The following is a 25,102-nucleotide window of genomic DNA, read 5'->3' on the forward strand; positions in this document are numbered from 1 at the left end:
TTGTCTTAAAATAATTTGGAAGAATAGAGAAATGAAATGATAAAGAATCTTACCAACAATGGATATTTTTTAAAAAATCTGTCTCTGCCTATCTATCTATCTATCTACCTATTTATCTAATCGTAGCTCAACATGACCTTTGCTTAGCTTAGTAATAATAACCTGTAAGCACCCAAGAATAAATATCTAATGCCAAGGATTATTTTTCTAAAAATGGAAAGGCTGAGAAACAATAACGCTTAAACTTTCCAAGTGTTTGTTACAAATAGTAGATGGAGTATTGGAAAATATTTTAAAGGCACTCTCCTATAAACCTGCAGACAACAGAAAAATCAGTCTTTACTTTGTTAGTAAAGTGAAGGATAATTTTCACCTCATATTTAGGAATGGATTTTAAATGACTTGGGGATATTTAACAAGATCTGTTAACACAATTTTCTGAAAACTTGTTAATTTTATTGAATATTAAAGTTTCATTGCATAGTGATTTCTTATGAATCTAAAAACCTAAAAGTAAAGTTTAAAAAAATGAAAAGTCTCTCTTTCCTTTATTCCATTGTTTAAAAAGTATGCTATATGAACTGCTGATTTCTAGGAAACATAAGCATGAGTTATAATACCAAATTCTCAAGAACTGTTTGAGGAAATATTTTTCTTTTATTTTGATGAAGAAACTGAGGCACAAAAACTCAATTAAAATTAATGCAAAAACAAATTTCTGAGATGGTTATCTCTATGTCTTTATTTTAATAGTAACAATAATTACCTCCCTTGTAGAGGCCACTACTAATTCAACTGCAACAAAATGATTTGTGCAAAATCCCCAAACTTGGTGTCACATCTTTCACGTTAATATCATTTAGATCTTTGCTTTAAAATCACACTGATTACCTGGAAGTTTCTGTGAGGTAAAATATAAGTACAACATTACGACCACCGCTTTTTTGTTCTTCAAGGGAAAACCAATCATTGAAGAGGTCATGCATAGCAATCCAGACAGCAGAAACAATTTTCAAATCCTCTGAGTGAGTGAAAAGAGGGATCTGCTAAATCTAAAATTCCAGATATATGTGCATATCATGAGACAACTATTTTCTATTTCCAGGAGCCATAGTCCTGGAGATTAAGACTGGAAAAGTAGAGTCAGAACTGGGAACACTGCCCCTGACACAGCTTGTCTGGAGGACTTACGTGCTCTCTTTTGCCTGTGGAAGCTGTTGGTAGAACTGATGGTTTCTGGGTTAGGGAACGGTTGGGTGCTTGTCTATATTTGCAGCACAGCTGGAAGGAGTGGGTGTCAGTGCTAGCCTTCTGAGGATTAAGTTCTCCTTTTCTCTTTTAAGGCTTAGTTCAATGACTGTGGGACTGCCAATCATAGGTAGTCACTGAATACTGCAAGTTGTTGTTCCCTATAAATAGCTGTATCTATAGAATCTTGGCCCATTTATGTCTTGGGTGAATTCTGTTCAGAGTGCAAAATAGCTCAGTGATTTATTCTTTTTTTTTTTTTTTTTTTTTTTTTGTGGTACGTGGGCCTCTCACTGTTGTGGCCTCTCCCGTTGCGGAGCACAGGCTCCGGACGCGCAGGCTTAGCAGCCATGGCTCACAGGCCCAGCCGCTGCGCGGCATGTGGGATCTTCCCGGACTGGGGCACGAACCCGTGTCCCCTGCATCGGCAGGCGGACTCTCAACCACAGTGCCACCAGGGAAGCCCTGATTTATTCTTTTTTATCTGCGAGATGCCATGCTTTACTTTAGCTTAGGTCGTGTTGCTAACGTACAGTTTTGTTTTGTTTCTTTAGCATTTTAACTTGATTTTTTTTTCCAAAAGAGGTGCTCTTTGGTTTGTTAATATGGATGTGGTTAATTATCATATATATATATATATATGAAGGACCCCACCACTATTCTCTCAGTGTTTAATCAATCATGTTCTTTGTCTTTGATGAAGCTTTCAATTTTGAGAATGGTAGAGCTTGTCAAGAGTCATTTAAGTGCCAGCAAATGGTTGATTTGAGGCAAGAAGAACAAAGTTAAAAAAGAAAATAAATCTAGCTTTCGCTTAATAATTTGCCCTTTGCAGCAACAGAATCTTATCTGACCACCCACATTCATCTGGCTGCTGACGTGGTTCTTGCTTCAATTGCAGAAGCTATTTTTGCACCTTTTGTGTCTTTTGAGGAACCGAGTGGGCCTACTTGCTTATAATGATTCATGTTGCAAAGTGCACAGGGTGTCCTGAAGTGCTACTGCAGTGATGTGCAGAAAGGAGGAAAAAATGAAAGCTAACTGCTTCCTTTAAGCATTTTGAACGTTCACATGACGTGGTAGTAGATTAAGGCACATTTTAACTGTCCTGTCTTGATGCTTTAGTCCTTCCTATGAAACACAACTTGTCTGAAAGAAAGAGCAATGTTTTTAAAAATGCACAAATATACAATAGATATCTATGGATATGTAGTAATATTTTTATATGGGCCTTTTTTACCAGGAGATAAACCATCTTAAGATAGTTGACTGATTAATCTATTTGGATTAAGTAGTTTGACTGACCTTCTATGCTTTTTTTTTTTTGGATCAGACTTGAATAAATTAATTCTAAGTATGAGAAAGTTCCTTTCTTTGTTACTTTCCAGAGTTTGTTATGTCTCAGGATTTTACTTTGGTTGGTTTTGGCTTCCTATTTTAGAAATTAATTTTAGCACAGAACATAACATTACTGAAATAAACTATAGAAAAGAATTTTCTATGAGGTTCTTCATCCTGTGGAGTTTAGTTGCTGATGCACCAAAAGAAGTTTTGTGGGAATCTCAGCTTTAAGACAGAATTGTATCGTGGATTGCAGTGGCATAATTTCTAGTTCCAATACCTCATTTTAACTCTAGCATTATTTTCCAAATTGCTTCCACGTTTGCTGTTACAGACAATTCTTTTATAATGCAAGTACTTATTCAAAAGATTTAAACTATGTGAAAAGAAAGGAAATTTTTTCTTGAAAGAAAAAGTCTTCTCGAGAGATCCAGTTCCAGATTTTCTTTTCTCAAGGAAGGCATTTCTATGAGTGAAGAATAAGCATGTCTGTTAAATTCACTACAAGTGTCATCATTTAAAAAATCTTCTTGTTCATCTTTTAGATTCCCAGAAGTTGTGCATGAGTTCCTGTGGAGAGAGTTGGCATCGTGGATAGCAAAGACGGTTATGATGCAGTTTTTTGATACGAGGATAACAGGTTAATAACTAAAATTTATTGTTTTATTCTATTGTTTTTACATTGAACTTGAAAAGCAGTTTTAACTTACTGCACACCAGTATGTGAATTTACTTTGTCTTCCAGTCTGGGAAGAAACAAGGTATATGCTATTTGGAGAGAAATATAGTGAAGGTTTTGTTTTGTTTTTCATAATAGTCCGGTTTTAATTATAATTTGCTTAATTGAGATAGCCTCATTTAAGAGAATTTCTTTCTGGCACAGTTTACTTTCATGCAAAATTCTATGTAGTAAATCCTAATAACGTTTGTTATAGAATGGGGACACGTTGCACCAGAAGAGCAAAATCACAATTGTAAAAAAATTGCCAAGAAAAATTTATGACAAAATCTTAAAATTAGCATGCTAGAGTCAAAATAAGTCACAAATACTCTGAACAGATATGCAAACTATACAACTATCTGCACTCATTGTAGCCAACATGGAAAAAATATAGTTCAGTTTTCCATTAGGCTTTAGATGTCAAATTAGATTTTAATGTATGTCCAATTAGAGGGTGATCATCACAATCTCTTTACTTTTCTCCAGAAGTTCTCTGAATTGTTTGGCAGGGTTTTGTATCATATACAGTATCCTCCTCATATTGGCGACTTGCTCCGTTTAGGGAGAACTAAGGTTGTTATGGGAGTTTTTACTAATAAAAGAAGCATTTATAATGAATTTGGCTCTCAGGAAGGTGCCTTTTTTTAATCATCCTGTGTAAATAAGTCAGTATTCAGCTGGGCTCTGGCACTGGTCATGGTTTTTCGGTAGACCCTTGTTTCCTTCATCCGGTACTCGTATGTGGTAGTGACTTGTGGGTCCGTCCGCATTAAAGCAACGGTGCTCCGAGATGCTCATGTATTTCCTAAAATATTTTGTAGTTGATCTATGGCATTTTGAAAGCAAATATATGGAAATGGCCTCTAACTTTTTGTCTAGTAATTGCTATCAGAAGACATATATTTTTTTACACGTGTAATACCACCTAATTCTCAACAACAAAAACCCAAATAACCATTTTAATTTGTTTGAAATGTTTTATTATTAAAACATTGGAAGCAGAGAAGTAGTGTTTGTTGCCCATCATTTTATACCATTATTATCTAGGATGTTATTATTTAATGCTCACTTGACTTTTGCCACCACTCAAGTAATGATTAATTTCCTGAGGTAAAGTTTTTTTCTGAGATAGTGTTTTTCTAAGCAAAAGATCCCAGATTGACAGCCCTGGATACTGTAGGCCTTTATTCATCTGCAGAGCTAGGCTGCCCTTCTGCCAATCCCACCCAGCTGTTATCCTGAAGAGACCTCTGTGGAGGTCTATAAGGGAGGCTGTTTCTGTGCCTTTCCTTTCAGGGCCTGTCTGAGGAAATTACTTAACTGGGTGCCAGATTTATTTGAGTGGGACTGAAGCGTGGCCAAGGGAGTGGGCACACTTTTAGAAAAATGGCAACTCTTCCAAGTAATATCATTTTCTTTTCTTCTGCTCAATTCCCTTATTTCCATTACCACTGAAATAGCCACGCAGAGGGTAGTGTCTTTTTCAATATTACCCCCCTCTGAAAAATGCACTGAGCCTGCTAGACAATGCCTGTCTTTCTTTACCAACCGAAGGACTCCTATGGGCTGGAGCGTCATCCACAGGAAAGCCAAAAGTCATATCCTCTTGCAAAATATCCTACTCCTTTCAGAGCACTCAAAGGCATTAGGGAAAATCTTAAATGTCAATGTGAGGCTGTGTTTGGAATACCGTTCCTTGGTTGGCAATGGATGCCAACAATGAATTTGCGTGGGTTTGGTTACCATATAAAGAAATCTCAGAGAAGGAAATGATAACTGGCTGTTTTCTTTTCATATGAGGATTGCTCGACTATTGCATTTTTAGACATATCAATCAATTGGGAAAACCAGAGATTTACTTTTAACACACAGTTAGAGTATGAAAAATGAAATGAATCTACACAATCATAGAGAAGTAATGTAGCTGTAATGAACCACATTACCATGGATCTTTATAGCTCCAAGTAGATCTTTATTGAGAAAATTTTGGTAAAATTGCAGGTATATACAATAATACATTTGATGGTTTATAATAATATTCTGAGATCCAAGGAAAATATTTCCCTATCTTATAAGCATTTTCATACATTTAAGTAATACAGCACAAGCCCAGGAATTTACGCCATTGTTGGTAGAGTAAGATGGCTAAGTAAAAGTATCACCTAGCAAAAAAAGACAAATGTCATTATCAAACTTTGGCTTAAACTTTGAAAGCCTTATGGATTTTCAAGTGAATTTTTTTCCCTAAGTGTAAGTTGAGGAGAGCAGCAAAGAGACTTTGAATACTAGACAGACATGCCATGCCCAGGAATAGATCTATGGTGCAAACAGTCTGCATTGCAGAATTTTTTTCAGTTTCCAAGATAAAGCAACTGAAGACAAGAGATTAATGAAAAGAGTCCATGTTCTTATTGGTTCATGAATATGAACCAGTATCCCAAAGGACCCATTACTCCTGTTTTCTCCAATCTACCTTTCTATACGCCTTAGAAACTCCAAGAAGGAGAGTGATTTTATGGATAGAAGTTAGTTGAAGGCTGTCCAAGGATGGTGTTGGAGAGAATATTATATGCTCAGATATGTTTAAAATCTCATGTAAAGGGTTCATGTGAAATAGGAGTGATTTCCAATTCCCTAGTAATATTCTTAATTAAGCCTTTCACTGAAGTGAAAAGTTAGACACTGTAGTTCAGAGGAATGTAGACCAGAGGTGTCCCTGATACTTCTGGGATCTCCAGCTCAGACAGAAGGACAGAAGCTCTTCTCTGAACAGCAGTAGGGAGCATGGCACTGGGTTTATCTAATTTCATGATGAAATGGTAGGACATCTTAGGCAGGTTTGTCATAGAAATTTAAAAGGAGGAGGTTTTCCTGACCAAAGCTATTTGCATAATTGTCATTTTCTACTGGGATCAAAGCTGTGAATTTTAAAACATTTTCTGGATAATAAATGCTATTGGAATACAGGACGGTCTTCTGTTAAGATCAGCAAAATTGATTTTTTTTAAATAAAATAGTAGGTGTGACTTTTTTGACGAGCCCTTTTCTAAAATTTAAACCCATCAAAAATTAAATAACTATTTAGATAATTTTTGTTCTGACCATTAATTGTCTACTTTTGAATTTTATGTAAATCGCTTTTCTTCGTCTCTGATCTGTTCTTTAATAGCAAAATATTATTGCTTTTGCTTGAAGTTTATTTGGTGATTCTCTTTTTATGATATGTCCTTAGTGAATAAGAATTGTATATGTCTGGTTTAGGGTGTAATAGTTTTAATTTTGTACTATAAACCATAAAAATTAAATCTGATTTAAAAAGTTATTGCTTTGTTGCTAAATGAAAACACTACATTCTATTTAATTATTAAATATAGTATCCCAGTCCTGTTTTTTATAAAATTTTATGTACATGTTTAACTTGAAGTCCGTGTTTTAAGCAAAATTATATATTTTATGTAAACCAAGGAATGGGAAGTGACCATATGCCTAATTTTCACTTGTGAGGTTCTTACTTTCCTTAAAAGTAATGCTTCTCAAAGAACAAAGTAAAACAGTTGTATGTCATGAGAATTAATCATGTTCTCACGAGGAGCTGTCTTCAGTAATACTTTAATATAAAGATTTTGAACATCATTTACACTATGGGTTTGTTTGAAATCCATATAAAACTCAAATAGTCTCCCAGGACCATGAAATATTCAAGCATTGGAAGTATTGGAGTCAAGTGAAAATATTTAGGAGAAAATATTCTTGAAGATGTATTATTTTACATTGTGATAAAACTTAGCAGTGGAGCTGGGGGTGGCAGGTGCTAGTTGGGGAGGTGAGACCCCTTAGCCTTGGTGGTCTGCCAAACCTGGATTTGATTCTGGTTCTGACCCTAAGTATCATCCTCAACTGTATATATGGGTAATAACACCTGTGGCGTAGGACCGTCATGAAGCTCTATACCAGTATAACTCTACCAGTGCGTGTAGTAAGCACACAGTAAATAGCAGTCATCATCCTTGTTATCACCATCAACAGAACTGCATACATAGATCAATACCATGATAAGATAATAAATATGAAAAGCAACCTAGAAGTTATTCAGTTCAAGCTCTGACTCTGAATTAAGGAAAGATGTGCAAAAGTTTCTGACTTGAGTTGGAAATACACTGTACTTCCATTTTGGAGGGTGTTACCTCTAAAGGTCTGACAGAGGTTGTGTCTACGTGAACCTCAAGTAGGTAGTTCATTAAACAAAAATTCAACCAATTTGGGCTTAACGATGCTTATTCTTCTTATTTGCATTGAAGTCTAACAAAGCCATCACTTCTCTTTCAGTGTTTGCCTCTTTACCTATAGAGGGATTCATAGGAAAATCACTGTATGGGGAAAAATGTAATTCAATAATAAAACGTTTTAGCAAACCAAAGTTAATATGCTTGTTGTTTAGTTTTCTGACAACTGCTTTACAAACCTACTGTGCTTCATGGCTATTAGCAGAAAGACTTTTTGATTATAGATACCTTGCTACAAATACGCAGGGGCTTCTGATTTCTCATCCAAAAGATTTATTGTTCCTGTGGGAATTTCCATGTTTTCCACCCTTTCTAAGTGCAACTACTATCATCATCAAAGTAGCATTCTATATTAGGGACCAAATTGGTCATGGAAATAAAATCAGTATTTGAGTTTTAGTTTGGAAAAATACAGTACGTTTACATGGTGGCATCCTTTTTCTTAACCAGTATTTTATTTAAAATGTGAACATGCCCGGGTTAAAAAAATAAGCAAAAATAAAGATTACCAAAAATCATAAGGTTAAAAGTAGAAATCCCTTCCTGTGTCCGTTCTTCTGACTCCCTGGCTCCATTTATGTGATTTAACCAATGTAAAAGCTGTTTGGCATTCTTGCAGAAATTTTCTGTTTATTGCTTGTTTTTCTTTTACACAAATGGGATTATAAAATACATTCCAGGGTGCAATAAACTTTTTTTTTCACATCTAATGTTACTATCTCCTGAATGAGCTTTTATATTAGTACTTATAGCTATACTTACTTTTTTTTTAATGGCTGAGTTTATGACTGACTTAATCCTTGTACATATAACTTTGTGCATTTGTGTACATCCATGAGGATACATTTCCAGAAATGGAATTTCTGAGCCAAAGGGTATGAGCTTTCTTACTTTGGTAAGCACTGCTACATTGCCTATCAAGGAAGTACCTCAGCTATCGTCGTAATTGATAGAGTTGAGCATTGAAGTTCTCAGAATCCTCTGGGTACGACATTGGCCATTCCCTTATGGAAATTGAGTATTCACTTAAAATCTGATAGTTTCTAAGTTGTCAAGTTTTCCTGAGCCATTCACAGTCATCTGGAGGACTCCTTCACTTTGCTGTCATGCAAATTTCCTGAAAAGGATATTTATACATTTAAATGTTTAAACCTATAGGTTGAATTTTTTAAAAACCCACTATTCTCTGGGATTCCCTGGTGGCGCGGTGGTTGAGAGTCCGCCTGCCGATTCAGGGGACACGGGTTCGTGCCCCGGTCCGGGAGGATCCCGCATGCCGCGGAGCGGCTGGGCCCGTGAGCCATGGCCGCTGTACCTGCGCGTCCGGAGCCTGTGCTCCGCAACGGGAGAGGCCGCAGCAATGAGAGGCCCGCGTACCGCAAAAAAAAAAAAAAAAAAAAACCCCACCATTCTCAACTTTTTAATATCTAAAGAACTAGAACCAGGCTTATTGTGCCAAAAGTCTAAGATGTTTTAATATATTAATCTTATATCTTAGAAAATATGAATCTGAAGTTTAAAAAAATTTTTTCTCCTTGAGTTGTTTTTGGACACAGTGTCAATCAGTGTTAGGTTTACTGCTTTAGTGCAGTGTTTTCTAAAGCAGTTACCTGCTGATTTTTTAGAGCACATAACATTGTGAGCCCTACATATAATGAACGTTAAATTGACATTTGCATACAACAATGTTGTAGTTTAATGGAACAATCTTTCCTAACTGCATTTATTTTCTACCCAGGAAGCGTCAAGACAATCATGCCCATGAGAACTCTAAACCATTCAGGTAACCATTATATTTTCTAATTGTCCCCAAAATATGTTTTGTTGCCCATATTATGAAGGTTTTATAACTATTTTATTTAGATGCACTTTTCTGCCTTTTCCAAAGTTCTGTGACAATCTTTGATTCTTACAGGTTTAGTCTAGCTCTAATCACTCCTAATCACCAATTTTAAGCTGTAAAATATATCTATATTTTTATTAACATTACATATAATATATATGACATTTTATATTAACTGTTGTATTATATACTTATAAATTATATTATATTATATATTTAACATATATTTTATATTAACCTATGAAATATATCTATATAGAGAAATATGTAGTACACTTAGCATGTAAGTCATAAAACTTGGTTAGAAATAGCTCTAAATTTATTTTAATGAAGCCTTTTAAAAATCTTATGATTTTATAAATAATATGTATCAAAAGTTTTCCTTTAAATGCTTTTCTGACCAAAATTAAGGGGTATTTAAAAGGATGACCAAAAGTTAAGCATTGAGGAGATTTATGCTTATGACTTAATGCTGTTTGCAATGAATAACCTTTCATTGTGGGATTAATGTAACAACCATAAAAAGGATTTCTTGGAGTAAAAAACATTTCAATTTATCGAATTTCAGGCTGTTTATTTAGGAACGGTTTTGGTTTCTTGCTTGATAACTACTATGACAATCTCTTTTTGTTTCGTTCTCTTTCAGACCATTTTATCTTAGTGAAACTGGCAACTGAACTTTGCTCTAGTTGATGGGCAAAATTTCTCCTAGAATATTCATCACCCCAAGTTCACCCTAGTTGAAAATATTCAAATGCCGTAAGAGATCTTTATAGATTTGCACTTAGCTTTTGGATGGACATTTCTACAATGGAGAGAACTGTGTTATAGCCCTGGTCCAAGGACATTACCATCTAATGCCCATAGACTACGGTGTGGGTGTGGAAGGTTCCAAAGAGAAGGAACACTCAGCAAGTTTGCAGACACCCTGGAACATGGAAGCAAGCAAGCTTTGAAAGGCGCAGCTTTGAAGACACTCCATGAGTCTGCACGGCTTTCAAGCGAACTAGCACTTGAGACCTTGTGTAACAAAATGGACACTGGGGACACAGCTCTAGGACAAAAAGCTACCTCAAGGTCTGGAGAAACTGATAAAGCATCAGGTAGATGGAGACAGGAACAATCAGCTGTTATTAAGATGAGCACTTTTGGCAGTCAAGAAGGACAGCAGCAACCACAAATAGATCCTGAGCATATCGGAAACACAGCATCAGCACAACTCTTTGGTTCTGGGAAACTGGCCTCACCTGGCGAAGTGGCACAGCAAGTCACAGAGAAGCAATACCCACCGCACCGTCTGAGTCCTTATTCATGCCAACATTCCCTCTCTTTTCCTCAGCACTCATTGCCACAGGGGGTCATGCACAGCAACAAGCCACATCAGAGCCTTGAAGGCCCTCCGTGGCTTTTCCCTGGCCCTTTGCCATCTGTTGCCTCCGAGGACTTATTTTCCTTTCCTATACACGGCCACAGTGGTGGTTATCCTAGAAAAAAGATTTCAAGTCTGAACCCTGCTTATAGCCAATACTCCCAGAAAAGTATCGAACAGTCGGAAGATGCTCACAAAAAAGAGCACAAACCCAAAAAGCCCGGCAAGTACATTTGCCCTTACTGCAGCAGGGCATGTGCCAAACCCAGCGTATTGAAAAAACACATCAGGTCCCATACTGGTGAGCGGCCATATCCATGTATACCTTGTGGTTTCTCTTTCAAGACAAAGAGCAATTTGTACAAGCACAGGAAGTCACATGCCCATGCAATTAAGGCAGGATTAGTCCCTTTCACAGAGTCAGCTGTATCTAAATTGGACCTAGAGGCCGGTTTTATTGACGTAGAAGCAGAAATACATTCAGACGGTGAACAGAGTACAGACACAGATGAGGAGAGTTCTTTGTTTGTGGAGGCTTCTGACAAAATGAGTCCCGGCCCACCCATGCCGCTGGATATCGCCAGCAGAGGTGTCTATCATGGGTCACTGGAAGAATCACTGGGAGGTCCGATGAAGGTGCCGATTTTGATTATCCCCAAAAGCGGGATTCCTTTACCTAATGAAAGCTCTCAGTATATTGGCACTGATATGCTACCAAATCCGTCTTTAAATACTAAGGCTGATGACTCTCACACAGTTAAACAGAAACTTGCACTAAGACTGTCAGAGAAAAAAGGACAAGATTCTGAGCCATCTCTAAACCTTCTGAGCCCGCACAGTAAAGGAAGCACTGACTCTGGTTACTTTTCCCGCTCAGAAAGTGCAGAGCAGCAGATAAGCCCTCCAAACACAAATGCAAAGTCTTATGAAGAAATCATCTTTGGAAAATACTGTCGGCTTAGTCCGAGAAATACACTCAGTGTTACAACCACAAGTCAGGAGCGCGCCACGATGGGTAGGAAGGGCACCATGGACTCATTACCTCACGTTAACACCAGGTTAGATGTCAAGATGTTTGAAGATCCTGTTTCACAGCTGATCCCAAGCAAGGGAGAGATCGACCCCAGTCAGACAAGCATGCTGAAATCCACTAAATTCAACAGCGAGTCAAGACAGTCCCAGACTATTCCATCATCTATCAGGAATGAAGGAAAACTTTATCCGGCCAGTTTCCAAGGCAGCAGCCCAGTTCTCCTAGAAGCTCCTGTTGACTCTTCACCCCTTATTAGAAGCAACTCAATGCCAACTTCTTCAGCAACGAATTTAAGTCTTCCTCCTTCTTTGAGAGGAAGTCACTCATTTGATGAACGGATGACTGGTTCTGATGATGTGTTCTATCCAGGGACTGTAGGAATACCCCCTCAGCGCATGTTAAGAAGACAAGCGGCTTTTGAGCTGCCTTCGGTACAGGAGGGGCACGTGGAAGCAGAACACCATGGCAGGATGTCAAAGAGCATCACGGGTCCATCCTTGAAGGAAAAGAAATTGATTCCTGGGGACAGGGTTGGGTATGACTATGATGTCTGTCGGAAACCCTATAAGAAGTGGGAGGATTCTGAGACACCGAAGCAGAGCTACAGGGATGTTTCCTGCATCAGCCCCTTGAAACACGGCGGAGAGTATTTCATGGATCCCTCGGTGCCATTGCAGGGAGTGCCAACCATGTTTGGAACTACTTGTGAAAATCGAAAACGCCGGAAAGAGAAGAGTGTAGGGGACGAGGAGGACACCCCGATGATCTGCAGTAGCGTCGTCAGCACGCCCCTGGGCATCGCGACTTCAGATTTCGAGCCCAAATTGCAGATGCAGGAAGGAGCCAGGAGTGGATTCGGCCTGGCTGGACAGGAAAACCCTTCTCATGGTCACTCGGAGCGCTTTGACCCGAGTCGACCCCCACTGCAATCTGGAAGTCCATCGCTTGGGTCAGAGGAGTCACCCGCAGCTGCTGATTCAGACAAGCCGTCAGACGGAGGGGGCAGGAAGCCTCCCGGCAATGTGATCTCTGTGATTCAGCACACGAACTCGCTGAGCCGCCCCAATTCATTTGAGAGGTCCGAGTCCGCTGAACTCGCCGCTAGCGCCCAGGAGAAAGCCTCGTCACCTTCCGAGACCTGTGACAGTGAGATCTCAGAAGCCCCGGTGAGCCCAGAGTGGGCTCCGCCCGGGGAGACCACGGAAGGCGGGGGGAAGCCATCCCCTTCGCAGCAGGTCGCGCAGCCGCCCTACCACGCGCAGCCCCGCCTCGTGCGTCAGCACAACATCCAGGTCCCCGAGATCCGCGTGACCGAGGAGCCTGACAAGCCAGAGAAGGAGAAGGAGGCCCAGAGTAAAGAGGCAGAAAAGCCGGTGGAGGAATTTCAGTGGCCCCAGAGAAGTGAGACCCTCTCCCAGCTCCCGGCCGAGAAGCTGCCGCCCAAAAAGAAGCGTTTGCGGCTCGCGGACATGGAGCACTCCTCCGGGGAATCCAGCTTTGAATCCACAGGCACCGGCCTCTCCCGCAGCCCCAGTCAGGAAAGTAACTTGTCGCACAGCTCCAGTTTCTCCATGTCTTTCGAAAGAGAAGAAACCATGAAGCTTGCGGCACCTCCCAAGCCGGATGAGTTTGGGAAGCACTCAGAGTTTTTGACGGTCCCTGCTGGTTCGTACTCGTTGTCCGTCCCCGGCCACCACCACCAAAAGGAGATGCGACGCTGCTCGTCCGAGCAGATGCCTTGTCCCCACCCAACGGAAGTCCCAGAAATTCGGAGCAAATCATTCGATTATGGGAATCTGTCCCATGCTCCGGTGGCAGGGGCGTCGGCATCCGCGTTGTCCCCATCCCGGGAGAGAAAGAAGTGCTTTCTGGTGCGGCAGGCTTCCTTCAGTGGCTCTCCCGAGATCGCCCAGGGGGAGGCCGCCGCGGATCTGAGCGTAAAGCAGGAACAGCTAGAACATCTGCACGGCAGCCTCAGGGCCACGTGGCACCACGCCCCGTGCTCTGTGCTTCCTGCCCTTCAGGCAGAGGACCCAGGGAAGCAGGTGGTGGGTCCTTGTGCCCAGCTGAGCTCAGGACCACTCCACCTGGCCCAGCAACAGATCATGCACCTGGATAGTCAGGAGTCTCTGAGAAGTCCCTTCATACAGCCGACATCCTGTATTCCAAGCAAGCACTTGACTGAACAGCCACATTTATTTCCACATCAAGAGACTCTTCCGTTCTCTCCAATCCAGAACACCTTGCTTCAGTTCCAATATCCTGCCGTCTGTATGGTTCATTTCCCAACTCAGCAGCCCCCCTGGTGGCAGGCACACTTCCCCCATCCCCTGGCTCCGCACGCTCCAAAGAGCTATGGAAAGCCTTCTTTCCAGGCAGAAGTTCACCCCAGCTACCCCTTGGAGCCCGTGGCGGAGCACACTGGAAAGAAATCTGCTGATTATGCGCACACGAAAGAGCAAACCTACCCGGGTTATTCAGGAACATCAGGGCTACACTCCAAGAACCTTCTTCCAAAGTTTCCGTCAGGGGAGAGCACCAAGTCAACAGATACTCCCTCCGAGCAGGTTCTTCAAGAAGAGTTCACCTCAGCAAACGCTGGGCCTTTACAGTCCTTACCAGGAACAGTGGTTCCTGTTAGGATCCAGACCCACGTACCGTCCTATGGGAGTGTCATGTACACAAGCATTTCTCAGATGCTTGGGCAGAACAGCCCTGCCATTGTCATATGCAAAGTCGACGAGAATGTGACCCAAAGAACACTGGTAACCAACCCGGCCATGCAAGGGATAGGATTTAACATTGCCCAGGTGTTGGGGCAGCACGCAGGCTTGGAAAAGTGCCCCATCTGGAAAGTACCTCAGACCATACCCCTTGGCTTGGAATCCTCGATCCCCTTATGTTTACCTTCCACCTCTGACAGCGTCGCCACCCTGGGAGGCAGCAAGCGGATGCTTTCTCCAGCCAGCAGCTTGGAACTCTTCATGGAAACAAAGCAGCAGAAAAGGGTCAAGGAAGAAAAGATGTATGGACAGATCGTGGAGGAGCTCAGCGCCGTGGAGCTGACCAACTCAGACATCAAAAAGGATCTCTCCCGCCCACAGAAGCCCCAGCTGGTTCGACAGGGCTGTGCTTCTGAGCCAAAGGATGGCTTGCCATCAGCGTCATCGTCCTTCTCCTCGCTGTCCCCCTCCTCATCTCAAGACCACCCGTCCGCCAGCGTGCCCTTGAGGGAGCCCTTCCCTCCAAGCTCCAGGGCACCCGCTCTGGGGCAGAAGTCCAGTGGGCCTTCTGAAAGCAAAGAGTCCTCAGATGAGTTAGACATTGATGAGACGGCGTCTGATATGAGCATGAGCCCGCAGACTTCCTCATTGCCACCCGGGGACAGTCAGCTGGAAGAGCAAGGGAAGGGCCAGAAGCTGCCTGCCGGCGTGCTGGTCCCCAGAGCGTCCGACCCAAGCGGGAAAGTGGCAAATTCGACTCTTCTTTTCACGGACGTGGTAGATTTCCAGCAGATTCTGCAGTTCCCCAGTCTGCGGACAACAACGACTGTTAGTTGGTGCTTCTTGAATTATACAAAACCCAATTACGTGCAACAGGCCACCTTCAAATCCTCGGTATATGCTTCATGGTGCATTAGTTCCTGTAACCCAAACCCATCAGGATTGAACACCAAGACCACGCTGGCTCTTCTGAGGTCCAAGCAAAAAATCACCGCAGAAATTTATACCCTGGCCGCTATGCACAGGCCTGGAGCCGGCAAGCTTACGTCATCAAGTGCTTGGAAGCAGTTTGCTCAGGTAACAAATATTGTTTCTCAAAGCACTCTGTGTTGTGGATTTGACTGCTGAGCAGAATACGTAGTGAAGGACGTACGGAAAAAAACATAAAGTAAAATGAAGACCAGAGCTGGGGAGGGGGTCCTCTGCAAACGGGCCTTACCCACTGACCCTGAACTTAGTTATGAGGGGTCAGTACCAGTCAGTACTTAGGAAAGTACCAAGCACAAAGTATCTCCTCAGCCGGGTGCAGTGAAATTCCACCGCAGGGGCTAATTCCTTGGAGTTCCTCTCCGTTCCAACCTGTGTTAGTGACCTAGCAGACCAACTTTCCTTTGATGTGAGGACTTCAGGAAATTGTGAAATGAGGACATAGAACAGAGAGTGGACACAGGAGAGGAAAGATCAGGAAGGAGGCTGCAGGGTGTTAGAACTGAACTTTGTGAACTTCTGAGGGAGGGGTTGTTCCCATTGGCTATTGTTTTACTAAAATTTATTTTTAATATAGTTCTCTCAAAACTCATTTTTCCAAGGGATTAGCAGGTTCGTTCCTACATGAACAATTATTGCCTTACATGTAGGATTATAAAAATATTAATAAGGGCCACTTTGGAATTTATGCTAAATTAATAAAGAAGTACATGGAGGTCTTAAACAAAAATATATAATAAATAAAATATAAAATATATTTACTCACTTCAGTTACCATTTCTCTTTAATAATTTTTGAGAATATTTTCTAAACGCATAGAGATTGCTTGAATTGCTACTTCCAAAAACAGAACATGTTTTTAACATTGTTATTAGTGTTGTACAGTGTACATGCTAGTGGGGTCTTGTTGGTTTTTTTTTTAACAGAATGTTGAATTTATTCTGTAGAAACTGTCATCTTTTCTGATTTTATTCCTGTTGTCCCTTATTTTATGTAGCCAGCCTATGGCCTTTTAGCATGGAGTTTAGGCTGATTTTCAGAGAACATGGAAGAGTGGGATGTGTGCGCTTCCTCTGTGTCTTAGGGAATGCATACGAAATGATTCTCTCTTTTTGGCCTACAGATGAAACCTGATGCGACCTTTTTATTTGGCAGCAAGCTAGAAAGGAAACTAATGGGAAATATCTTAAAGGAAAGAGGGAAAGGAGATATTCATGGAGATAAGGATATTGGATCCAAGCAAGCTGAGCCGATTCGAATTAAAATCTTTGAAGGAGGGTAAGGAAACACATGTGCAAATGTAAAGTATTCCATTAAATTCAGCATAAATGGTCCTGAGTGTCTGCATGGAAAAGTCGTATCTCCTCTGGTCTGAAGCATAAAGCAAATTCCTTTTTCTATACACATTTCTGAAGTCTGTCTGGTAATAGATAATGAGCTCGTGCCCTTGCTTTCATGACTTGCTTTTAATGAAAATGTCCCTATTGTATATGGTTCGAACTTCTGCCTTAAATTTTCATACCTCTAATTCCATATGAAATCGACTAAATTGCTGGACTCTTGATATTGTCTAAGTTTGTTCATTCTTTGGTATTACTTTGATAGGCATTTGTTGTGTTAGTAATGGACATATTTTTATTCTATGCTTACAAAAATGCAGTCATGCACACTCATGTATAAACCTAGAAACTAGTTTTATTTTATTGTTTTTATTATTACGTAAAGTCCAGACCTTATTGGGATTTCACCAGTTCCTTTAATACCCTCTTTCTGTTCTAGTATCCAAGCCAGGGCACCACTTCGCATTTAGTTGTCATGTTTCCCCAAACTTCTCTGGTCTGTGACAGTTTCTCTGTCTTTAGGAATTTCTTTTTAAGTGTTGAATTCTGAGTTGCAGAAACTCAAGTAATAAGGTTCAATGATTTTGTTGTCTATCTAGTTAAGAAACACTGCATGTATGTGTAATGTCCAGTTTTAGATTTTGATAGCAAGGTATCTTAAATCTAGTCACAGGGGAGAAAAAGCCCAGACTTCTGCTTTAAAATTTAAAAATTTTAAAGGACGTTAACCACATTTGGGGATGGTGATGTGTCTACCTTATCTTTGCAACAGATCTACAATCTACATATTTCCATGAGCATGATTTTATTCTAATTATATTTGGAGAACAAAATAATGTTATCTGTTTGACTCTAAAATGTTGAGTGGTTGGTGATATGAAGTATCAGTTTCTCACATAGATTTACCAGTTTGGAGATGGTTTATCAAAGTTGGTTCCCTGGTAAGGTTGACCCCCTTGGATGAATGCCTAGTATTGTCACCACTCAAGCCACAGCTGTTTGTAGTCATGAAGCTTGTCTCAGTATTTTTTCACATTCCTCATCTTTTAACACAAACAAGAGAAATAGAGATTTTATCTTTATAGAGACTGAGTGATCCCTGTGACTGAATCAACGCTTACATTCATCAGTCTTCTTCATAACAGCGCACTTGTACTAGATTAGCGAGACTTTCACAGTGACTGTATGATTTGGGGAGCCCATCTCCACTAACGAAGGACACAAATGAAAAAGTATATGTGAACATTTTATTGCTGTGTTTTGATGATCCAAAAGGATTGGGCCATATTTAATTTTCTCCTCATTTCATTGTCCAACGTTATGGGCTATGTCCCAATCATTCTTTTTTTTTTTTTTTAAACATCTTCATTGCAGTATAATTGCTTTACAATGCTGTGTTAGTTTCTGCTTTATAACAAAGTGAATCAGGTATACATATACATATATCCCCATATCTCCTCCCTCTTGCGTCTCCCTCCCTCCCACCCTCCCTATCCCACCCCTCTAGGTGGTCACAAAGCACCCGAGCTGATCTCCCTGTGCTATGCGGCTGCTTCCCACAAGCTATCTATTTTACATCTGGTAGTATATATAAGTCCTCAAGTCCATTCTCTACGTCTGCATCTTTATTCCTGCCCTGCCCCTAGGTTCTTCAGGACTATATACATATATATATATATATATATTTTTTTTTTTTTTAGATTCCATATATATGTGTTAGCTTACGGTATTTGTTTTTCTGTTTCTGACTTACTTCACTCTGTATGACAGACTCTACGTCCATTCACCTCACTACAAATAACTCAGTTTCGTTTCGTTTTATGGCTGAGTAATATTCCATTGTATATATGTGACACATCTTCTTTATCCATTAATCTGTCGATGGACACTTAGGTTGCTTCCATGTCCTGGCTATTGTAAATAGAGCTACAGTGAACATCGTGGTACATGACTGTTTTTGAATTATGGTTTTCTCAGGGTATATGCCCAGTAGTGGGATTGCTGGGTCGTATGGTACTTCTATTTTTAGTTTTTTAAGGAACCTCCATACTTTTCTTCATAGTGGCTGTATCAATTTACATTCCCACCAACAGTGCAAGAGGGTTCCCTTTTCTCCACACCCTCTCCAGCATTTATTGTTTGTAGATTTCTTGATGATGGCCATTCTGACTGGTGTGAGGTGATACCTCACGGTAGTTTTGATTTGCCTTTCTCTGATAATTAGTGATGTTGAGCATCCTTTCATGTGTTTGTTGGCAATCTGTATATCTTCTTTGGAGAAATGTCTATTTACGTCTTCTGCCCATTTTGGGATTGCACTGTTTGTTTTTTTGATATTGAGCTGCATGAGCTGCTTGTAAATTTTGGAGATTAATCCTTTGTCAGCTGCTTCATTTGCAAATATCTTCTCCCATTCTGAGGGTTGTCTTTTCATCTTGTTTATGGTTTCCACTGCTGTGCAAAAGCTTTGAAGTTTCATTAGGTCCCATTTGTTTATTTTTGTTTTTATTTCCATTTATCTAGGAGGTGGGTCAAAAAGGATCTTACTGTGATTTATGTCATAGAGTGTTCTGCCTATGTTTTCCTCTAAGAGTTTTATAGTGTCTGGGCTTACATTTAGGTCTTTAATCCATTTTGAGTTTATTTTTGTGTATGGTGTTAGGGAGTGTTCTAATTTCACTCTTTTCCATGTAGCTGTCCAGTTTTCCCAGCACCACTTATGGAAGAGGCTGTCTTTTCTCCATTGTATATTCTTCCCTCCTTTATCAAAAATAAAGTGACCATATGTGTGTGGGTTTATCTCTGGGCTTTCTATCCTGTTCCATTGATCTATATTTCTGTTTTTGTGCCAGTACCATGCTGTCTTGATTACTGTAGCTTTGTAGAATAGTCTGAAGTCTGGGAGCCTGATTCCTCCAGCTCCATTTTTCTTCCTCAAGATTGGTTTGGCTATTCGGAGTCTTTTGTGTTTCCATAGAAATTGTGAAATATTTTGTTCTACTTCTGTGAAAAATGCCATTGGTAGTTTGATAGGAATTGCATTGAATCTGTAGATTGCTTTGGGTAGTATAGTCATTTTCACAATGTTGATTCTTCCAGTCCAAGAACATGGTATATCTCTCCATCCGTTTGTACTATCTTTAATTTCTTTCATTAGTGTCATATAGTTTTCTGCATACAGGTCTTTTGTCTCCTTAGTCAGGTTTATTCCTAGGTATTTTATTCTTTTTGTTGCAATGGTAAATGGGGTTTTTCCTTAATTTCTCTTTCAGATTTTTCATCATTAGTGTATAGGAATTCAAGAGATTTCTGTGCATTAATTTTGTATCCTGCTACTTTACCAAATTCATTGATTAGCTCTAGTAGTTTTCTGGTAGCATCTTTAGGATTCTCTATGTATAGTATCATGTCATCTGCAAACAGTGGCACCTTTACTTCTTCTTTTCTGATTTGGATTCCTTTTATTTCTTTTTCTTCTCTGATTGCTGTGGCTAAAACTTCCAAAACTATGTTGAATAATAGTGGTGAGAGTGGGCAACCTTGTCTTGTTCCTGATCTTAGTGGAAATGCTTTCAGTTTTTCACCATTGAGAATGATGTTGGCTGTGGGTTTGTCATGTATGGCCTTTATTTTGTTGAGGTAAGTTCCCTCTATGCCTACTTTCTAGAGGGTTTTTATCATAAATGGGTGTTGAATTTGTCAAAAGCTTTTTCTGCATCTATTGAGATGATCATATGGTTTTTATCCTTCAATTTGTTAATATGGTGTATCACATTGATTGATTTGCATATATTGAAGAATCCTTGCATTCCTGGAATAAACCCCACTTGATCATGGTGGATGATCCTTTTAATGTGCTGTTGGATTCTGTTTGCTAGTATTTTGTTGAGGATTTTTGCATCTATGTTCATCAGTGATATTGGCCTGTAGTTTTCTTTCTTTGTGACATCTTTGTCTGCTTTTGGTATCAGGGTGATGGTGGCCTCATAGAATGAGTTTGGGTGTGTTCCTCCCTCTGCTATATTTTGGAAGAGTTTGAGAAGGATAGGTGTTAGCTCTTCTCTAAATGTTTGATAGAATTCACCTGTGAAGCCATCTGGTCCTGGGCTTTTGTTTGTTGGAGGATTTTTAATCACAGTCTCAGTTTCAGTGCTTGTGATTGGTCTGTTTATATTTTCTATTTCTTCCTGGTTCAGTTTCAGGAGGTTGTGCTTTTCTAAGAATTTGTCCTTTTCTTCCAGGTTGTCCATTTTATTGGCATACAGTTGCTTGTAGTAATCTCTCATGATCCTTTGTATTTCTGCAGTGTCAGTTATTACTTCTCCTTTTTCATTTCTAATTCTATTAATTTGAGTCTTCTCCCTTTTTTTCTTGATGAGTCTGCCTAATGGTTTGTCAATTTTATCTTCTCAAAGAAGCAGCTTTTAGTTTTATTGATCTTTGCTATTGTTTCCTTCATTTCTTTTTCATTTATTTCTGATCTGATCTTTATGATTTCTTTCCTTCTGCTAACTTTGGGGGTTTTTTTTTGTTCTTCTTTCTCTAATTGCTTTAGGTGTAAGGTTAGGTTGTTTATTTGAGATCTTTCTTGTTTCTTGAGGTAAGATTGTATTGCTATAAACTTCCCTCTTAGAACTGCTTTTGCTGCCTCCCATAGGTTTTGGGTCATCATGTTTTCATTGTCATTTGTTTCTAGGTATTTTTTCATTTACTCTTTGATTTCTTCAGTGATCTCTTGGTTATTAAGCAGTGTATTGTTTAGCCTCCATGTATTGTATATTTTACAGATTTTTTCCTGTAATTGATATCATTCCTTAATCTGTGATCCATCTTCTGCCTGGTGGTAATCAGCTGTTTATTCCAAGAAGTGTGTTACCACCTCTTATTTTGCCGATTGCAAAGTGATAAGTTCAAAAAAAAAAGTATTACTGACCAAATTTTTAAGTGTATATGTTTCTTATTACTATTTAATTCATAGACTTAGTAATTTAATTAAACATACCTTTTAATTATTTTTTTAAAGCCATGAATTCTTTTTTCCTTTTAATTTTTAAATTTTATTTTATTTTTTTATACAGCAGGTTCTTATTAGTCATCAATTTTATACACATCAGTGTATACATGTCAATTCCAATCGCCCAATTCATCGTATCTTTCAATTATTTTTTCAAAATCCATTAATTCTTGTATCAAGTAAATTCATGGGTCTGCAGAACTGTTGAAGGGTAAATATTTTATTTGTGCAGACTTTTCTAATATGGTTATATTTTATACAAAATTTACTCTATTTTCATTCTGGAAGCAAGTTAATCAGCTGAGACATTAAAATAGTGTTATTTGAAGATAATACATTGTACATTAAGTACAATGATGGGCCTAGGCCACAGTAAGCTTAAAGTACCCTTCCCTGAAGAAAAGTTGCTTTCTATAAAATTATTTGTTTTATTCTATATTCCTTAGGTAATTTCATCCTAAGGTAATTTCATCCTTAGGTAATTTCATGCCCTAAATTTGGGGCAGAGAATAGTGATATTAAAAGATGAAAGATATTTTGCATCTTTAAGTTCTTCTTTATTACAAAAGACAATGTGAGATGAAAGATAAAGTTCAAAATAGTTTTGAAGAAAAAGTTGACTTTGGAAATTCCTTGTCCCTAAGTGGGAAAGATTTAAAGGAGCAGAAAGCATGCAAAACTGACTATTCATATTTCTGATACTAGTCAATTCTCACCTGGATTGGTACTGAACAAAAGATAATCTTAAGATTAAATAGTACCCATAGCAGAGTGGATATTTAAATATGTTGGATGGATTTTCTCTCTTAAATATTCTTCAGTGGATTTGACAAATGAATTTGAACTTGCTTTTATTTCTGATGATAGATTAGCTAGAACAAAATAGAGAAGTTTGCAATGCTCTTAGAATGTAAGACGAAACAAAACAAAACTGTAAATCTAGTGCCTTTAAGTCAGTCCCCACTGAGTTAAGGCATTTTGTAGGTCACTTTACCTTTTGAAGTTATAAAAAGAGCCCTTCGAAAGGAATATCTTCCCAAGAATGACATTAGACCCATAATTCTAGCCTGAGATTTAAGAGATAATGGTATTCATTGAGTTATTCAGTAGAATGCTGCTATACTGTATGATAGGTCATGTTTCCCTGTATTCTAAACAAAATGTGATGGATGGTGAGCACTAGATAGGTTTCTTCCATTGATAATTACAGTGAATACCTAAGACTTTGCTCATCTAACTGATTTAATTAAACTAGAGGACCTCATTTATCCTTTCAAACTTCTCTATTAAATCCTTCCAGAAACGAATGCAAATTTGATTGAAAAATAGAATGTCTAGTTTTCATTATGTAACAGTACCTTCCAGAAGCCACTTGAAATTGAGACTTCACTTTAGTACAGATTCATGGTCCTTGGGAAGAGCAGATCAAATCTGTAGGCAACAGTTGGTGAGCTCAGCTCAGCCTGTGTAAGCTAGAAATTTCTGACTCTTGTGCCAGGATTGTAAAAATAGAGTAGAAACTTGCAATGAAGAATTCTATAATCAGTCATATTTATTCTAGCAAATTCAGAGGGGTATGCACATCTTAGATGATGGAATATTAGCAAATGATATGTGATGATTTAAATATGCTAGTATAACTTTTTGGATGTTTCTTGGCCAGAGGCAGTGAGGTGCACAGCTCTGCAACTCTTTGAGGCTTATATAAGCCCATTGGACATCTGTACGGAGTCCATATATTTACACTTCATAGAAGAGCCAATTCCGTTTTGAACTCCATGTAGAAAAAAATTCCCTTTTATTTACAATGCCAAATCTGTTCTTTCAGGACTTTACTGCATAGATTTCACAGGCTTTGTAGAAATAAAGTTGAATAATTGTAAAAGTCCCTCCTAAAAATTTGTCTTGCAAATGATTAGCTTTTGGTTTGATGTATAACGTGCAAAAGTATTTGGAAACACACTGTATTTTCCCTTTTTTAACAGGTATAAGTCAAATGAAGATTATGTATATGTCAGAGGACGTGGACGTGGAAAGTACATTTGTGAAGAATGTGGAATTCGCTGTAAGAAACCGAGCATGCTCAAAAAGCATATTCGCACTCATACTGATGTCCGGCCTTATGTATGCAAGTTGTGTAATTTTGCCTTCAAAACAAAAGGTACAGGTCTGATTTTTCTTTCTTTTTTTTTTTTTAGAGGAAAAACACTCTTTTTAATGGCTGCTCCAGATTCTGAATACTATTTTATAACCGTCATCGACAATTAGTTGGTTTTCTTTGTGAAAATGTGACCCCACAAAATGTATTTTCCTCTTCCTGTTAAGTGGTCTGAGGATGTACATGAGACAGTGAGGCTCCTTTTATGACCTAAGTAAGAGCTACAGACTTAGGTCCAGGCTAGTTGTCTCGAAGGAAGTGGCTAAGAATTGCCTGGATAGTTATTACCTCATGTTGGAAATGTTATGTGGTCTAGAGAATCTTTGCACCGGTATTGAAATACTGCAGGGAGATAATCCGTGCCATGGCATTAGAAAAGCAAGGCGGCAGCCGGAAAGAAAACATGTGCCCATGGTCAGTCTCAAGATTATAAATGATGTAGAGACCCGTGGACTCCCCGGTGGGCCCCTCCATCCACACTTGCATTAATTATGCATAGAAATTTGATAGCTTGTATTCTGTGTATTTATCAGCACGGAGACAATTTCTTACTCTCAGGCCATGGCTATTAATCTCATAAAACTAAGACTTGCCTTGAAATGATATTCTCTTTTTTTAAAAAATATCTGTTTTTAGAAGGTAGATTTATATGAAAATATTTTATACTAAAAGGTTGCTTCAATTATATTTCTATCATTTTATAAAATTATGAAAATGCTTATAAACCCAGTGTTCTCAGAATACAAACAGTAGTGAATTAGAGGTGGATGACTTCTGTAGAAGTATGTTTTACTACTTACTGTAAAGTACTAATGAATCCTCTAGACACACCCTCACTAACCTCACACTAACATTTTCCAATGTTTTAACTTTGGATTTGCATGCCAATTAATCTGCTCCACTACCCATCAAGAAAAATAAATATCAAATAAAATAATCTTTGGTAGAGAAATGTGTACCTATTTTCTCTTATACACAAAATCCTAAATTGTCTTTATTCGTTTGTCAGAAGTAAAAATGTGTAGCCTCTCAACGTATCTGT

At 39.0% G+C, this 25,102-nt stretch overlaps 1 protein-coding gene across 12 annotated transcripts in view; it reads left to right on the plus strand.

Moving 5' to 3' along the window:
* The window catches only part of HIVEP2 (HIVEP zinc finger 2), a 193,126-nt gene that overhangs the window by 156,202 nt on the left and 11,822 nt on the right, over positions 1-25,102 (plus strand). For all 12 annotated transcript variants that reach the window (XM_049695565.1, XM_049695567.1, XM_033405994.2 and 9 more), the window contains 5 exons: positions 3,135-3,229; positions 9,332-9,376; positions 10,083-15,638; positions 16,672-16,826; positions 23,888-24,063. In XM_049695565.1, coding sequence (XP_049551522.1) covers positions 10,470-15,638; positions 16,672-16,826; positions 23,888-24,063 — 5,500 coding nt within the window. In that variant the 5' untranslated portion in view covers positions 3,135-3,229; positions 9,332-9,376; positions 10,083-10,469. The remainder of the gene's footprint in view (positions 1-3,134; positions 3,230-9,331; positions 9,377-10,082; positions 15,639-16,671; positions 16,827-23,887; positions 24,064-25,102) is intronic.

The sequence above is a fragment of the Orcinus orca genome, chromosome 12 (assembly GCF_937001465.1).
Source record: "Orcinus orca chromosome 12, mOrcOrc1.1, whole genome shotgun sequence".
Lineage (NCBI taxonomy): Eukaryota > Metazoa > Chordata > Mammalia > Artiodactyla > Delphinidae > Orcinus > Orcinus orca.